The sequence below is a fragment of the Anser brachyrhynchus genome, assembly GCF_964034855.1.
Source record: "Anser brachyrhynchus genome assembly, chromosome: 7".
Classification (NCBI taxonomy): domain Eukaryota; kingdom Metazoa; phylum Chordata; class Aves; order Anseriformes; family Anatidae; genus Anser; species Anser brachyrhynchus.
Window position 1 is genome coordinate 21,366,458 of NC_137701.1, and position 18,481 is coordinate 21,384,938.

Genomic DNA, 18,481 nt, shown 5'->3' on the forward strand with positions numbered 1-18,481 from the left:
ATAGACAAAAAGACAAAACCAAACCAGCTACAAAACAGGCAGGCACTTAACTCAAAAGTTGGTCCTGGGGATAATACTGGTTGTCATTTTAGATAGAATGATAATGATCTCAGACTACACCACAGAGCTAGAAGAATAAATGAGCACGATGAGTATGACTTTATCATTGCCTTAAATCGAATGGTGTTACTGACCACATCATTAGCTGTTAAATGGTTTTTGTTATTTTAGATGGTGGTAGAGAAGGTCCAGAAAGATGATCTGGAGCTGTACATACACAATGTAAACAACATACATGTTACAACATATGTTAGATGTGTGCACCAGAACTCGTATCTTTAATTTTTTTTTGGCAAAGCATAAAAAAATATAATGTACAAATAAGGTAAGGTTAATTCCAGTACACTGAAGCCAAACACGTGAACTTCACTCTTGTTGAACTTCAGTCCCAATGTGATTTTTCTGGACAGAGATGGTGTTTCTCCCCTCCAAATACGTTATATAAAAGTTGGTTTTGTTAATGGGACCTTAATAACTGATATTGTCGGGGCACACCAGGCACAAACTTACAGATAACAATATGGCCTTGGAACTTTAAAAATATTCTTTTATTTCCTTTGGAAGGTCTAATTTTTCCCTTTCTTCCATACATCTGACAGCTCATGGGAGATGCTGTCTTGGGGCACACACCAAGGCAGCGCAGAGACGCGTGGAGCACCGAGGCCAGGTGATGTGCTTGTTTTAAGCGAGCAGCCTCCTTCTGTGGCTTGAATGACAGAAGTCTTGTGAAAACGCGAGTTAAGGACTTGTCAGATTCTGCTCTGCGGGCGTAGGGATGCCTTAAAAGTCGCAGACAACAATGACTCCTCGGTTTCCTTATTTAATCTTTAAGCCAGTACCAAGGACGCGCCTCGCACCCCGCGGCCGAGGCTGCGCCCCCCGGGCGGCCGCCACCCCTCCGCCAACCGGGGGGCGCCGGCGGCCGGGCCCGGTAGGGGCTGCGGGGCCGGGCCGGGGCCCCCTGCGGCAGCGGTGAGGGCAGGCAGCGGTGAGGGCAGGCGGCGCCGGGCCGGGCCGGGCCGGGCCGGGCGCGGGCGGGGGCTCGGCAGGGCCCAGGCCGCCGGGGAGCGACGTGCCGTTCCCGCCGCCACTAAAGCGCTTCCGAGTCACCATCGCTCGGCGGGGAAGTGGGAGGCGGCCTAGGAAGGGGAGGCGGCCTAGGAAGGGGAGGAAGGCCGCGTCGGGAGCTCTGCCAGCTGCACGCGTGGCCGGGGCACGGCTCGCAGGAGGGGAGGTAGCTCTCAGAGGCGGGTGAAAAACGTCCTGTGTCGCATAAGCGGTTCTCTTAATGCTTAATTACCTTAATATTCAACGCCTTTCGTCCTCGGCGCGCCGAGGGTGTACGCGTGTTCTCCCGTGTGGAGGGTTTCCTGCCTTACCGTAGTTTATAATGCAGTCTTGAAAATACTTACTAAGTTTCAGCTGTTATTAAACGTTTTAAAATAATTTATTGTGCTTTAAGTTTGTATTTGTGTGGTAGATAGAAGAGGATAGTTACTTAGGTAGGTATTTGTTTCCTACTCTTAATCCATGTATTCCGAAGTTTCAGAACATACAGTGTTTCCTCTTGGGTTTCTTTCTATAAGATATTAAAAATGATGACAACTTAAATCACGTAAAAGCTTGTGATAAATCCCTTGCATCTGCTAAATACCCTCCAGAAAGGCAAATGCTTGAAAACTTCCTGCAGGATGTTTTCTAGAGAGATCCCAATTCCCAGTTACTAGCACAAGGTCCATTGCAGCACAAGAGGGGTAATGGATGCGTTACCTGGGCATATGGGGAAATTCTGTGTGTGAAGTTTTTATCTTCTCTTTAGCTATTTTATTTACTTCATCCTCTCTTCTAGCTGAGTAGCTTGCCAGTGTGGTGGAGAGTAAAGGTCAATTGACAATGTAATTTTTTTGCAACCACATGGACCTATGAAAATAGAGGAACAGTAAGCATGGCAAAAATATACTAATAAAAAATAATGTTTTGTAATACAGTGTATGAATTCTTAAAAACAAGATTAAATATATCATCATTCTTTTGAAGGGATTCCTCTGATGCTGTCTTAGTTTTCAAGCTGTATTTTGCTATCACATAATTAGAAAGGAAAAGCATTATTTTTTCCTCCTTGTAAATTAGGTAGTTTATGTGTAGTTTAGTAATTCTGGTGGCAGCTTCTACTTAAAAGCTGTTGGTGGAACAGTCAGCGATTTCTGCTTTTGGCTATGGTCGCTTTGTATGATTTTCTTCATATATATGCATCTACACAGCAAAAGGGAACAGAGGAAGTATTTTTAAAAAAGTTTGGAAAATATGTGGGAGAAAAAAAATGCTGAATGATCTTGTAAAAGTGGTAAATTTAGTACTTGTGACTTTGTTAAAGATTGCTGGATTGTGATTTAACAGTGGCTTGACCAACCTTTGATCTGTATTTTAGCTTATTGAATCCACATTTTAAAATCTCATATGGGAAGGTTTTTTTCTTTCTCAATAGAGACCTAATACCTCTTGCTGCTCTGGTCTTGGTAATGTTAGACTGATGGAATCATGCCTCCAGCTGAAGACCGTTCATGTTTGTTGATGGGAATAAGGTATGTTGATAACTTTTGTTGTTATTGGTTATATCCCCTAAAGCAAGACTTCTAGACTCTTCCATGATCTCTTGAGTTAAGGGAATTTAATGGGTCTTTTTGGTGTACCACAATATCTATCACTTGTGATCTATGTTCTGCAGCTCAGAACTAAATCTGTAGCTTGTAGAATATGTAATTGTTGGCACTGTATATAAATTGGGGGATATATTAAGAAAACAAATTAGTATTAGCCAAATTTCTTTAGATAAAACTGAAGTTTCAACTGTCATTTGGGGAATTAGCTTGTTTTTATTTTGTACAGTGGGTGATTTTAGCTGATAGGACCGATCATTATTCTGTATTACAAATGTGGTGAACCTTTGTGACTAGAAGTCCAATACCAAAGTCTTCAATGTTTACAAGACATGGACTAGAGAGAGCAGAGTGAAAAGAAAACTCTGGGAGAGACTCATAGGCAGGGAACAGTTGCTATTACTGTGGGCTGGGCAGAGGTGTAAGTCTGGAGTCATCCAGTGGTGGCAGCTCAGGAGCTCTTGCTGGCTCACTTCCTTTTACTGCCAACAGTTGTGTTTCCTTTCAGTTCCCAGACCCCAGCTTGGGAACATGCTGCTGGCACGTTATAGAGCCCATCTTTGCCTTCTCAGTATTAGCATGACAGCATGTGCATTTTAGAGGTAGGTTTCTAAATCTGAAAACTTACCATGCAGACAGGTTTTCTTAGTGCTTTTGAGTGTTTTGGTGTGCGTTGTTAGAAGATTCTCTGAGAATAATTCAGGATGTATGTTTTTCTTAAGCTTATGTTAACTCAGAACATTAAAAGGCAGAGACGTTGATTTTTAGTTAGTAGTTATGACTGTACGTAACTGCTTTAATTCTATCTTACTCCAGGTACCTCAGAATTGAATTATTCTTAATACAGTGGCCCTACTGGATGAAAAGAAAATAATCGTCTGTTTTCCAAATGCCCAAGTTTGTTCTTTGCAACAACATGTTTTACTGTGAAAAATGAAAGAAGGATCTTTTTGGACACTTTAAAGATAGCTGGTGGACTTAGCAAAATGCTTTGTTTGAGGAAGGTTTGCTTGTTTCCACTAAGACGTTACCAAGCTCGAACTCTGAGTAGTGATCTGCTTTTGAGCCAGATAAATAACTGCACCCATGAAGATGAAGTGTTCAGTCTTGTTGGAAGGAACAAGGCCAGGCTTTCTGAAAAACATGTGGGAATTGCGCTGAATGTGCTGTGGCAATTGCAAAAGAAGAGGCCTCTTCTGTTAAGGACTAGTGACTATGTAAGAAATCACTCCCAGTTTCTTGCTCTTTGCATTTTAGCAGAAAACAAGGTACAACACATGGAAGATGAGGTGATAGTGGACACCCTGTACAGTATTCAGAGGTAGGCAGCGTTATGTTGAATTCCACGTCTATACATTCTGTATATGGTAATAAAAAGAGTGTCGCTGTGAGTCCAAATTCCGACTATGAGGAAATTGGGACGCTGTTTTGTCTGAGTACTGTGACTGTGTGACAACTTTCTGTGCCTCAGTTTGCCAGCTCCAAGCAGGATTGATATGTTTTGCGCTCCCAGTAAATGAGGTTATGAGTATAGCACAAATGTTTATAATGTGTTTTTAGATACATTTGGAGGGAGTGATAGAAGCATAAGACATGATACATAATGTGAAGATATGTCTCTTGCGTGATTTCCTTTCAATATCTGAAGCAAACTTTCAAACGGTTGTCTTTGTTCTGAAGGCTCAATGTTGAAGACCATGATTCTCTAGCAGAAGTGCTTGTTACAGAAGCATGGAAAAGATTAGAAAGGCAAGTACTGTAATTCTGTGCTTTGTGAAGGGTGTAAGGTGCAGGCATGGTTTGCCTCACACAATGCTATTCAGAGTTCTCAAAGAGCATTTACAAGATGTTCCAAACATTATGCAAGTATTTTAAGTGTCAGTTGCCTTTTGAAGGTTTTGGAAGTTATTTTTATATAATGTTGAGGCTTTGAGTATTGATGGAGTTTGGTACTTGGATGCTGAAGAGATTCAGATACTGTAACAATGGATGACTAACACAGATTTTGAAATATATTGTCTGTGATTTATGTGTCTGAAACAAATTGAAAGTTTTATTGTTTACAATGTTAACTTCGTGCTTTCTGTCCAACTTTGAAATGGTAGTTTGAAACCAGCTAACGAGCTCATCTTAATACTAGTAATATTTTTTTATTATTATTTTAAAACACCAGCATTTTCCCATTGTGATTTTTTTTCTTTTGATATTGTAACTTTAATTTTTTAATCTCAGGTTAATGGCAGGAGCTAGCGTCAGTTTGGGCACCAATATCACAAAATTGCCTTTCCCAGCTTAACACCTGGGGCATCTTGACAAGTAAATAAATTCAGTGTAGCATGAACACAAAATGACATTCAGGTAATAATGTACATCCATTTTAGCTATTTCACAATTAATTGCTTCAGAATACAATCTTTATAGATCTCTTACGCTGATCTGATTAAACTGAAGAACTTCCATTTTTTGGAGAGCTGTGTATGCACAATATGTTTTCATATGAAGTACTGAGGTATTTTGACTAAGTTCAAGGTATAACTGTAGGTGACCAAATAGGAAATGTGTAAATATTGTTTCCGTGTTTTGTAATTTGAGTGTAACCTTTTATACAGTTGTTGAATTAGATTTTTGCCTTGTTATTCACTAGAAATAAAAGGTAAATACTCTTCTTTCTTTCTTTGATGTCTTAACAGACTTAGTTTACCAGCTCTATCGAAATTTGCACTGTGTTTATACAAGCAGCGCAGACAGTTTAGTCCCCTAATTGGCAAAATAGCTCATATTGTGGACATGAAACTGGATTCTATAGAGGACATAAGGTAAGTGTCAAGAGTGAAATTGAGTAGCATGAGAAGCAATATGTCACAACTGCTGGGGCTTCTTTGTTAAACACTTTCCATTTTTCTTAACTGAAGGTGTTGTTGTTGTTGTCTTTTTCCAGTTTGGGCTTTTCATGGACAGGTTTGCTCAGGTGACTCCATTTTCCCAATTACTTTGTGAAGAGTTTCTCTATAACCAATCTAAGTGCATAATTAAAACTAACGTTCCACTTACAGTGGAAAAACAGCAGGTATTTCTTTAACCAGATTCTAAATTTTACATGGAGTTTTCTGAGAATTTAGAGGCTAGTGATTCACTAGAAGTTGTCTGTCTACCTTGAGATGAATAGTTTCTCTCTGATGACATTAGTGTAGTTTATTATTGTGAGTAGTAATATGGAATCTTAAAGCAGTGTCATTTTTTTTGGACTGTTTTTTGACAAGTTGAATGAATCAATTCTCTCACTAAGGTATTTATTGGATTACCTTAATATTAAAATTACTTAAAACCTGTCTCCCTAGTCAAAAGAGTCTGAGCTTCTTTTTCTTGCCTCTGTTCTGTCTGGGCCATTTTAGTAAAGGCTGCTCTAGGCTGCTCTTTTTTTTCTGCTTTGTACAGCACCACCACCAGTCCCAAATATTTTTTTTTTTTTTTTTTACAGATATGGGAAGCCAGTTTATGAAACTAACTAAATGAGACTGCATTTCTTTAAAGGGTTGATTCTCCTTTGTTTTTAGTTATCCCCTTAGGAAGGGATTTTTTTCTGTAGGAGTGGTAGTAACTAGTTTCCCCAGTCTGTCTCTTGAGGATTGACTGGGTTTCTTTAGTTTTCATTGAACATCAAAGATCTTTTTGCATATTTGAATTGGGCAAGTCAGGGGTTTGCATTAGGCAAACACTTTTATCATAAACAACATCTCAGTAATTCACTGAAAGCAGAATTTTGAAATTATTTAGACAAGTGATTTTTGCTCAGCTATTTTTTGCACATTAGATTGAAAATTCTTCATGACACAGAAGTCAGCAACATACTAACTAACATTCCTTTCTTTGACTAGTTTATTTAAGAAGTCTGAAATGTGTTACTTACCATGTTCAATCTGTAAGCGTAAAATCTTTTGAATCTTTTTAGGATTTTGTCAGTTTTGATGATCAGCATATCTGATGTTATCTCACAGAGTTTTCGAGATCGATTACTACAGAAGGCTGAACACCTCTTAGGAGAAGAGGATGAAGTCTACTTCAATTATGCCAAAAGAGTAACGCAGTTTCTTCAAAATGTTAAACTGACGTACTATCCATTGCTAGAAAAATGTAATAAGATTTTCCTTAAAAGTGCCTCCCAGCTTGATTTACACAATATTAGTATTATTTTTGGACTGTATGAGCAGCTGGGTTTTGACAGTGCTGAATTCCGCTTGGTTGCTAAACAGCTGCTGTCTGAATCAATAGATGATTATCATGATCCTGAAACCTTTGCAAAATTATTTTTTATTCTTGGGCCTATGGCCGGATCCAAGGTGAGAGAAAGGTAAGTTTATTAACAATTTTGTCTTATTTACGACTTACACGTAATCTTCCACACAAATTGAAAATGCTTTAGTGTCTCAAGGAATTTCTGAGTCTATTTATGAGCTGAGCATTAGGTTTTCTAGTTGTAACTTTATAGCAGTGAATTATTTCATTCTGGAAACACTGTCACAGGAGTTTGTCTTAACATAGTTGCATCAAAAGCTGGATCTAATAAACAATGGGGAGTGGGAATACTGTTATTCAACGCCATCTTGCAGCTCTGTCTCTTAAGCTGTATTATTTCCTTTCACAGGGGATGATGGTAACAAACTTACTGCCTTTCCCCTGAGAAATACATACAGTAGCATGTGTTGCTTTTTCCTTTTAAAATTTGCAATAGCTGAAACAGTCCGAGTCTTGTCTTTTCTCAGTTTGCTGTACATCCTATTCTATATGAAAGGATGGCAGCAGGGAACCCTCCAGCATTAGTTTAGCAATAGTATTGTGTGGCAGATCTTGCTCTGCCTGTTTGTCTTGCACCACAAAATCCTCTTTGAGGATGGTGTTAGTCATACATCTCTCAGTCTTCAGTTTTAGGCAGTATTTGCTATATTAATTAGTCATATTATCAGGCTTTTCTTCATCAGCATTTACTTCTATTCAGAGCTCTGGATATACTGTACAATCAGTTATGAAAGCCTGTATTGGTTTTGCCACAGGTGGCCAAAACCTTTTCCTAGATCTTTTTGTACTTCTTGTTGAAGGTCAAAATGAGGCAGAAAGTTAGTAGCCTTATTTGCCTCAGAACAACTCATGTTTGATTCTGTTATCTGTAGCTTGCAGATTGATGGTGAATTGTTTAGTGCCTTAGAGTATCTTCCTTATGTTTGTACTACTTTTGGAAGTGTTGGACTCACTGTCCTAATGTAGTACGTTTGCATCTCAATCTGTGCCATAGAGATCTTCGCCATACTGTTCAGAAGGTTTCACAAAACAAAGGCCCTTGGTTTTCCTGTATTTCCTAAAGTAGTCTGTTGGTTCTTTTTCCCCCCAGACAAAGAACATTGCTACAATCTTTGCTCCATCTTTTCAACAGTTTTGCTTTGGAAAATAAATATTTTCTTTTCCTCTTTAGGTTGCTAGTAACTGCAGCGCACATGGCAGAAGAATTTAGCAGTCATCAGGTCTTGGCGATACTAAAGACCATGCAGAAAATGAGATGTAGGAATTCTCATCTACTCAAAAAGTAATTTTTTATACTATTAAGTAGTTTTCTTCTATAGACAAATTATTTCCTTGTAGTATGAAAAACTGTGTAATATCCCATTGGGAGTGGAGAGTGTGTCGCTTACAAATGCATACACTGTATATAATTAGCTATTACAGACTTCAGAATATCACACCTTCACCCAGAAGTAATTGAGACAGTTCAGGAATTTTGCAGAAGAGCATTTGAATCCTATCAAGTTAATATAATAAAACTTCTAGCTTCTTTACTATTATGTGATCTTTTCTGAATAAACTTATTCTCTAACAATTACTGTAAATTTATGAGAGAAATGAGAATATATTAAGTTGCAGAGAATGTGTCCTATCTTAGGGACACGTTATTGATGTGAATTTTTTCTTCAAAAGTTATTGTGCCCTAATTTGAACTAAGTTGTATTGTTAAGAACCAAGGCTAGATTTTCTGCAATTGTAAATTGAACATGGTTTATAGGAGAGGTACTATCTTTAATACAGTGAGGGGGGTAAGCAATTGAGGTTTTAGGCACATGAGACTATCATCAGATATGTGATATGGAACAGAGTTAAATGCAGGTTATGAGCAGTCCAGATTGAACATAGTTGTATGAACCAAGTAGATCCTTGTAAGAAAATAGGTAAGTGTAACAGTGTGGTATTGGTGGGAAGACCAGGTGACTTCATGCTTTTTCTCCTTGAATCTCACTGGCTAAAAAAGGTCTTAATAGAAGTCATTACCACGCTATACAAATCTAGACCTCTCTGGCAGTTTTAGACCAACATAGATGTAGCAACACTACAGTTATAGTTTAAATGAGTATAGTTGTGCTGAACCTGGCAGTGGTGTTCTGTTTTTTCCCATTCTTGGTTCGCTCATTCCAATGATCTAAATTTAACTGACTGTAAATTCTGTATCAGAAGTAATTAGAGTGGAGAAGCTGTTTTGCTGTGATAGTAGATTACATAACTAAAGCCCTCAGCTGGAGAGAGACTGTTGCATCTAAGTGGAGCACCATCAAAACTGAGGTGGAGAGGAGTGCAGGTGTATACAACCCTCCACTTAGGTACTGTGCAACGTGGGACACCCCTTTTTCATATGGGATGTTGTGTCTTGCAGTATCTTTTGCATTAATATAATACCATGTCATCTTTTTCTGTTTGTATTCAGAATGGTTTCTGTTCTGCACAAACACTTGGATAGCTATCATGTATTACAGTTGATAAAGTTAACACAGTATTTGATGTTGTTGCGTTGCCACGATCCGGAGCTGTTTGCCAAACTAAAAATGTTGCTATTTGGGTAAGTGTGTATTCCTGAGAAAGTAATGGCCTATTTAATTGAAGTATTACACAGTTGTCTAAATATTTTAAATAACAAGCTAAAATGTTAAATTGTTTTCATGAAATATGAAGAAGTAACAAACTTAAAACAATTTGATTCTGTGAACACGTACATGGAAGGACAAGAAATGGATATTGTCTCGACTGTAGACCTAGCAGTATCTGCTAATAAATTTGATATCTTTTTAAAATAGATTTTCTTCCCCCTCCATTGGCCACTGCAAAGTAAGGACTTTGAACAGGAAATTTTTACTGGTACTTGACAGGACGGCTATGCCTTACTTTTATGCTTTTTTATGCTATTCTTTGATACTTGAAGGAACAAGTAATGAAAAGTATATAGTAAGGGTGTCCTGGTGGGAACAAGTGAAAGTATGAAGCAGAATAGTCTTCTGTTGATTGAAGAACATCCTAGTTCTCGTGGTTATGAAGTTGCCACATAGAATGGGAAATTCTGGAATTGTGGGAAAAGAGATCTGCCACCATTGCTTTCACTTCTCACCCTCTAGGAATGAAGCGCCCTGGCTGAATGTGTTTTTTTGTGGATGATACCTTTGTTCCTTAGGGATTTCAGAACTTGGTGCTCCTCAGGACGCCTGCTAAGAAGTTCATTTGGCAGTCACAGAAATTACCCAGGCCCTAGAAACCCACAGACTCGGTTAACAAGGGCAGATCTTCTATCCTTATTAAGGACTTCTGTGCTCTCAGTAACACTTGAAGCCTCAGTGGCTAAGATGCCCCTGTCACCTTCCTTTTTTCAATTTTGAATAAATTGGAAGGAAGAAGTTAATCTTGGAATGAATAAAGCCGGTAGTCACTCTCTATGTGAACTTTTACAATGTCATTCATTTTGTACTTTTATGCTTGAAACAATGTGCTGCTCTTGACTTTTCAAATAGAATTTTAATGCATGTAATTTATTAATATATTTTAACATTTTCCCATGTCAGTACTGATGGTCTGTTTTTCTTTTGCATCTCTTCCAGCTTTTTAAAATCTAGTGTCATATCTGCTGATACTGCTGCAATAATTCGTGTTCTGGCCTTGCTTCCTTCGTCTCAAGTAGAAGAAATCATTGTAAACAAGGCAACAGCAATTCTACCTCAGTGCAGTCTCTATCATTTGAATTATATTGCTACAGCACTTGTCAAATGGAATCACTATGACCAGTTGCACTGGCAAAACACTTCAGAGCTATGTGTAAAGCTTCTGCAGAAAATAAATGACTGTGGATTTCAGAGGCTTCACAAAGCTGGGAATGTAAATCTTCTGTTGGAAGAACTCACACATGTGAATGGAGAGTGGTTTCAGGAGGTCATCAGGGAGGAAACTGTGGCCACATGTCAGCGCTTGATAGACCAAATAACATGGAAAAATGTATTACAGTTATCTTTTTTTCTCATAAAAACAAACCACCGCTGTCCTTCATTACTTGACAGAATAGCATCTGTGACTGTTGAAAATACAGACAAGGTATTACCGTTTTTCTTTCCATCTACTGTGTAAGTTACTCAATAAGAAAAGGACAGGTTAGTAGCAAATGGAACAGGATTAAAGCCCAAAAAATCCATTGACTGGTTTTACCTGAAGTTTTCAGGTTTTACTTGAAGTGTTTTTGTTTTGTTTTGTTTTCCTCTTGAATCTGCCATTTCAAGTGAGTGAGGATTTTGAGTAAACATAAAAATAAAAATAAAAGGAATGTTCTTAGGTAGTGTACGCAAGTCATCTTTTTAGCTCACTTGGAGGAGTTTTATATGAAGCAGTTTGTAATTTCATTCTGTTAATACAAATTTTAAATACAGGTTTGGACTTGGCTACTGTTTTCTAAGTAGATACTTAGATTGCTGTAGCTGTCTCTTATTTTCCATGGTACTCACAGCTTTATAACAGTATTTTTGTGTTGGGCCAGAGGTCATTCTAGCTTAGAATCCAGGCTTTGACAAATGTGAGAACAGTTTGGTAGCAAGGATGAATAAAGGTTTTGAGATCCTCCCCCTGGAACAGCCTTCCACCAATGCTGAGATTTTGTAGGCTAAAGATGACCTATGGATAATCCTCTTTAATAGCTGTTACTGGATCTGTCCTACACTTTTTTTTTCTGGATTTGAATCTACTTATTTCTTAAACCTTTACAAAATGACACACTGATAGTGATTTTTTTTATAAGTTAATCATGATTGTTTAAAAGCATTTCCTTCCATTCCTTAAACATGAAGTCTGAAAGTTTCAGTACATTATGTTAAGAGAAGTGTTCAGCTTCTCCACAGCTATGTGTTATAAAGAATGTAGTGTGGCTGTACTTGGAAACGTACACTCCCAGTACCTTTTCTAGTTCTACATCCTTCTTGAAGGATGGAGGTGAGGGACTAGAATAGCACAGTGCTAGAGATTTCTCCTGAGCATTGAATTGATGTGTTTCAGAGAACAAACCACAGTTTAAGAGTTTTCTTCAGTGTAACTCTCTTTAGAGCTCATCTTTGCATTCAGGTTTACATTATAATTAAATGTTTACATTATAGCTCATTTTGCATTCAGGTTTATGTTATAATTAAATATTTCTTTTATCTTGTTACAGTATAGCCACATCATGTTGTGTACGTTTTTTCATTACCTATTCTTGTGTGGATCTCCTCAATGCCCTGTCTTTTTGGTCAAAATTACTATGTTTTCCTGCTGTCTTCTTTCAATTTTTTGAAAATTTTCAATTTTTTCTTGTGACAGCATAGTTTCTTTAAGAGCGTTGGATGGGAAACCTTTTTAAGAGCTTAAAGTCTAAGCATACAGTAACACTTGGATTATCTATGTAAAATAGATTTTGATTTTTAGCCATAGCTGCAATTTTAATGACTTGCACATTTTATTATTTTATTCGTTTTTCTCCAGTAAAAGCTAAGGACCAAAAAACCAAAAGTCTTAGTCTCCCAGTTCTGAACGAATTACAAAACCTTTTTTATTATAAAGCAATATTAGAATATTTTACACTGGTTTAATTTGGAATGTCTTTTTTCTCTCTTCCCCAGATCCACCCCTTTGAAATGTATTCTATTCTCTGCCTTTTCTCTATTCTGAACTATGATCCACCTGGCAATGAAGAGTTCTTTGACAGTTGTATCCAACATCTTACTTCTAACTTGAGTAAGTGCATTAGTAAAACATACGTTGAGTAACACATAGACATTCTATTTTTACCGGACAAGAATGGGATTAAGGTGGCATTTTTTTAAGCCAGGGGAAAAAATGTGTCTGTATGTTACTACTAATTTTCTGCAAGATTGAATGTATGTTTTATTGGGTTTTCTAGCTTCATTTCACCCTTTAAAAATTGCTGTTAATAAGGGAATAGCGAAGTATCTTGAGCATAGTATAAAACAAATGGAAAGTCTGATTAATGTACTATGCAGCTATTGGAATTAATTGTTTTGGCACTCCTCAAGGAAACATTAGTTGAGGACAGGACATGTTGATAGTTAATCACAAAGAAGTGACTAAGTTGTAGGGGAAAATGTATGGCCACTCAATTTTTTCTTTTTTGTTTGATGACACAGCCTAATGGAAGTGCAAAAAATTGTTAGCTACTAAAATGTTGTGGAGTTGCCTTTTTAAGATGGAGTTGTTTTGTCCTGCAAAGAACTGTTAAATGTTACTTTAGACTTTGGTGCAGTTAGCAGAGGTACCCCTTCATCTGGATGTGTGTTCATTCCGTATGTTAAGACAAACTTGGATGAGTTGAGGTGCAGGAGAACATTGCAAGTCCTTTCTATGTCATGTTGTGTTAACACGGATTTCCGTTTGGCTTTTAAAGGTTGTTTTGAAACTCACCACTTGGTGCTGCTTGGTCATGTTTTGGCAGTGGCTGGTTATTTTCCTCCAGCTCTGATAAAGACAATATTTAATGTTTCTTTCCTAAGCAAATTGGATGCTCAACTTGAAGGTAAATATCTAGCTCTGATGAATTTGGTTATGTAGTGTTTGACATAAAATGAAATTGTGGACATATGTATGACTTCAGAAGTAGACTTATTCTTTAAATCATTTGGTGTTCTGGAAAAAACCCTCTATGTAATCTAGTCAGTATTTGAAGGCTAGAAGGGAAGGAATGAACAAAAATCTGTGCTTTGTTTTAAAATACTGATATATATTACAGATGCTGCTGCCAGATGAGGGTTCATTCAAACCGGTTTTTTTTGTCAACTTATTGCAATCAGTATATTCAATTTTATTGGGAATAAAATTGCCTGACTGTAGTATTATTCCAAGAAAGAGCCATAGTCCAAAGGTCAAGAAATAGTGTGGAATACTTACCTGTAAGAAATGAGTCGCATTGGTCTCTTCTCCCTAAGTAAGGGACTGAGTGTTTGTTTGACTGTTTCCTGTCCTTGTTTGCTATGGATGCACTACTGACATTTTGCCATCCACCACCTAGCTAAAAGTTAAATGATGAGAGAGTTTAGATTGCTACTTTCTGTCATGCTATTGTTGTTAACATCGAGCAAAAATTATTTTTCGTTTTTCTTTAAAGGATTTTTGAGAAGCTTTTTAAAATTTTGCAGCATGAATTTTATAAATAGTATAGTGCACAGATACCTGTATCTTTAGTAAATAATTCAGAGGTAGCCAGCTACTAAAATGTAATGGGTTTTTCACACTTCAGTTCACAGCTTTTTTTTACTTTGTTTAATTTAGTCCTGTCTGATACCTTAAAGCAGAGGGTCCGCTCACGCCTTATGAAACTGAACAGAGCAGTCTGTCTGGAATGCCCAGAGTTTCACATCCCTTGGTTTCATGAGCACTATTGCCACCATAGCTTTTATACAGGTAAGTAATTTAGGAGGGGAAAAACTGCCCTTGTAATAATCTGTTTTCAACAGTCTGCTAGGCACTTGTTCTAAAACTTTCCTGCTGACTATAGCACACAATAGAAGCTCAGAAAGGCACACCCCGATTATCCACCGAGGGTGTATTCTTGAAAAGTATAAGCGTATTAATGTACTTAATAGGGGATATTTATACCTAAGGTACAATTTATATACACAGAGATGGTATATATGACATAGAGGATGAAGCAGGAACAGGATCATCAGAATTGTCTACTAGAGGAGATGCTGTGTTTTCAGAATGGATCACTGATCCCTACTTCATTTAGGAGGATGAACATTTGACTTAGATCTCTTATGGTGAGCATTTTTGCTACCTCCTTTTAAACTCACTGCTGTCATCTTCCTCAGAAGAATCAAGGTCCATCAAGGCTGAGAGATGGAGTAGTTAAGTCTTCAGCTTCATAGATGTAGGAGCTGAGATCTTTGAGAACAGTGACCATTTTGGAAAGTCTAGCCAATGCAAACCCAGTATCTCCTCCATTAATTCTTAAGGAGAGATCTACTTTGCAAACTCATCTGCATTACCTATGAGACTGAAGATATTTAATGGAGCAAGGTATTAATCTGAAATAGGTAGAGCAGTGATGAATAGTGGGGTATCTCCATAAGAGATGCAAAATAAGTAAACAATTATTTAACGGTCTAAGCAAGATTAAAAACAAATAAAAGTGAAACCTGAAAACAGTTCAAACCAGAAGCCAAAGTGTATGTCGAATGTGAGTGGGAAAACTCAGGATGGAAAGTCTGGATTTGCAATTTGTGCACCTAGTACATTAGTAGGCACCTGTCACTTTCCACCCAAAATGTGATGATATGATCTCTGAGCTATGATGGAATAACACCAGGGAACAGCGGAAAAGCTCCTTAAATTCAGTGGGCTGGCTGTCAAAAATGCAGTGTCACAAAGTGCTGTTTGAAAATGTTGGTTGCTGTGCATCTTGATGTGTGAATTCTTTATTTTGTCGTTACAGGTAGGAGCCGAATAAATCCACTGCGACAGCACGTTCACAAAATGCTGGCAGAGATCTTAGGAGGAAGCCATTATACAAGAGTGTCTGTTCTCACACCATACTACTATGAAATAGGTGAGAATTTACTCCTTTAAGGATTGCTATGGAGACTGCTGATACCACTATTATCACCAAAGTTAGGAAGCCCCTGGGGCTGTGGATTCTAAGGCCACAAGATACAGCAAAGAAGAAACTGCTGTTTTGGCAGTTTGTACAAAACACACTTTCTAAAAATGTTATGGAATACAGATACAAATGTTGGATACTGCTAATTATGATTGTCACTTATTTTTTCTGAATGTAAACACTATACTGATCAAATTATGTTTCCTTTTTCAGTCTGTAAACAGAGTTGTGTTTTCCCACAGATTTTGAGTGCATTCTGGATAAAAATAAAAAGCCTCTTTCCTATATGCCTCAGAATATGCTTCTGAGTGCTTTGGAGGGAATACACTGGAGACGTGACATCAAGGTTGAAGGGAGAAAGGCTCTGCCACCAGGGGCTCAGAGGTTAGTACCTGGAATTTTTCTATGAGTTCTTCCCAGTTTAGGTCAAGTTTAGTCCAGGATTTTTGATGGTTTTATCCTAAATAGTTGGTGGAATCCCTGGGCTGTTTATTTTTCTGTTCCTTTTTCCAAAGCCTTTATTAGCTTTAGCCTTCTTAGGTGTGGTGGGTTGGCCCCAGCCAGCACGTAAGCTTCTACCCACTTGCTCGCTCACTGCCCCTCTGGTGGGAAGGGGAACAGAATCTGGAGGGTGAAAGTGAGAAAAAAATATATTCAGACAATATAAATATAGATTAAGAAGTGAAGGAAAAAAAAAAAGAAACAGAAATCAAGCATTGCAAATGCAGTCGCTCACCACCAGCAGATCAGGCTCTGACTACTTTGGAAAAACTCCTCATCTTATTGTGGGCATGAAGTTATGTGGTGTGGAATATCGCTTTGGCCAGTTGAAGTCAGCTGTCCCAGCTGGGCCCCCTCCCAGCCTCTTTCCAGCCCCAGCCTACGCACTGTGGGGGCAGAGTGAGAAACAAAAGGCCTTGATGCTGTGCAAGGACTGTTTAGCAACAGCAAAATAATGGGTGTAGATTTATCAACGCTGTTTTGATCACTAGTCAAAAACATGGCACCATAGAGGATATTATGAAGAATATTAATTCCGTCTCAGCCAAACCCAGTACAATCGGGTAGATAGGGCGTTCTTGAAATTTGTATTTTATGAGATTAGACTACTGTTTTCCTCCCATCTCTTTGAACGTAAGCCTTGAAAATGCCGGTTGATGGTTTTGCCATTTGAACAAAACAGATGCAAGAAGGAAATGCTTTTTCTAAGTGACGTGAAGTTCAAGTGCATCTAGATAAATGTAAGGAAAATGTTTTGTCTAGTTTCATGGAGTTGTTTAATTTTCTTTTTCTGTGAATTGCTGGGTTTATCTAGTAATGGTCTTACTGAAAAAAATCAACTGAACTAGAAATACCACTTCTTGGTATTCAGGTGGAACCTGAAAGTAAATACACGATTTTGTTGTTTGCAGAATTGCTTTGGAACTTCTTGATTCAAAAGCTTTTATCAAAGATTCACATCACCTGAAAGGAGAAGCTGCGGTGAAAAAACGACACCTGGAAATGCTGGGGTACCGAGTCATTCAGGTGAGCAGTCAATAATATTCTGTGTCTTCTATTGAATTGTACCTGTAGTGCAGATTGATACATTTTCCTTACAACAGATTTAAAGGTAGTTTTCCTCTAATAGTTAAAAGCACCTACTGGGTGAGAACAATTCTTTAATTTAGGGGTGAAATTTCGAGCTGTTTATAGACTCTATAGAACTTGCACCTTCTCTGAAAGCACCTGCAGCAAGGATGAAGTCAAAAAGTCTTAGCCTTACCTTACTGCAGGCAAACTAGCAATCTCAACATAGCCTGAGTAAAGAAATTTCAGTTTCAATACACCGAAGATTTTTGCATGAGAAAAAGTTGAACATACGCTCATTGACCCACACAGTCAGTTATGGCAACTCACATGTGGGTCATGGATGCTGGCTGTCAGATGGAGTGGTAGTACTGTGACTGCAATGACTAGTGACCAGAGTTAATTCTCACTCATAAGCATAGATACATTTGGGTAATGGAGGTTCATGAATGCAGTTTCTCCAGTATATATAATTACTGTGTTACCTACTCTAACTTTAACTAGAACCCTTGTGTAAGCTTAAGGCTTTCTTCTTTTTTTCAACATGACAAACATCCTTTCTCCTATTGCCTGACAGTAAATGTTAGCTTCCTGACATACCATCCAGGTTGGTGCATTAATGTTGAAAACTATAATGACCTGGGATTTTTCTCTCAGTTTGGGTTTCAAAATATGGAAGGTGGTGTAATGGAGTTGTCATAGCCTGTATTGTGTGGGTACCTGCTTCACATCTCTGCAACTGCAACTGTTGGTGCTTTTTGAAAGCAAACTGACTCTACTTACATAAAGAAGAAATTTGTTTTTTCAGTACTTAGAATAAACCTAGCTCTTAGGACACAGATGATAAAATATATTAAGGTGGACAACAACAGGTATCAGAGAGCCTTATCTTTGCTGTAAGATGGTATGTGGTTTGTATCAGGCAACATTAACACTAAGTTTGTGTGACTTTGTTCTACAGATTCCTCACTTTGAATGGAATTCTATGGTTTTGTCTACAAAAGGTGAACAGCTAGAGTATCTGAGAAGGTGTATATATGAAACACAGTGATGTCGAAGACATAATAAAAAGTATTTTTTATACAAACACTTCATGTTCTATTAAACTTCTCGTAACATTGGAATACTTACTTTCCAAAATCTCTGTGAGTCAGCTGGAACAAGGCTTGCCATAGGGTATCGGGTATAATGAGACTGAATCCTAAATTTGTTAGAGTATAAAAGGCAGGTCACAATGTGCCACAAAGATATGATAAGGATGCTTAAA

General features: G+C 37.9%; 1 protein-coding gene across 19 annotated transcripts in view; it reads left to right on the top strand.

Annotated features, from left to right (window-relative positions):
• The first annotated feature begins 742 nt into the window (after positions 1 to 742).
• Positions 743 to 18,481, top strand: part of FASTKD1 (FAST kinase domains 1) — a 34,377-nt gene continuing 16,638 nt past the window's right edge. For 6 of the 19 annotated variants that reach the window (XR_013953957.1, XR_013953958.1, XR_013953959.1 and 3 more), the window contains exons 1-14: positions 1,131 to 2,642; positions 3,534 to 4,038; positions 4,398 to 4,466; positions 5,408 to 5,533; positions 6,667 to 7,065; positions 8,182 to 8,292; positions 9,460 to 9,591; positions 10,619 to 11,105; positions 12,653 to 12,767; positions 13,435 to 13,563; positions 14,316 to 14,447; positions 15,481 to 15,594; positions 15,888 to 16,029; positions 17,058 to 17,172. Coding sequence is in view for 13 of the 19 variants with exons in the window: in XM_080600957.1 (XP_080457083.1) it covers positions 3,704 to 4,038; positions 4,398 to 4,466; positions 5,408 to 5,533; positions 6,667 to 7,065; positions 8,182 to 8,292; positions 9,460 to 9,591; positions 10,619 to 11,105; positions 12,653 to 12,767; positions 13,435 to 13,563; positions 14,316 to 14,447; positions 15,481 to 15,594; positions 15,888 to 16,029; positions 17,058 to 17,172; positions 18,176 to 18,265 (2,496 nt within the window). In the remaining 6 variants the exon portion in view is untranslated. Of the gene's footprint in view, positions 1,033 to 1,129; positions 2,643 to 3,225; positions 3,320 to 3,533; positions 4,039 to 4,397; positions 4,467 to 4,949; positions 5,076 to 5,407; positions 5,534 to 6,666; positions 7,066 to 8,181; positions 8,293 to 9,459; positions 9,592 to 10,618; positions 11,106 to 12,652; positions 12,768 to 13,434; positions 13,564 to 14,315; positions 14,448 to 15,480; positions 15,595 to 15,887; positions 16,030 to 17,057; positions 17,173 to 18,175; positions 18,299 to 18,481 lie in introns of those variants that run through there. The other 13 variants (XM_080600957.1, XM_080600945.1, XM_080600954.1 and 10 more) reach the window with 13 other exon arrangements.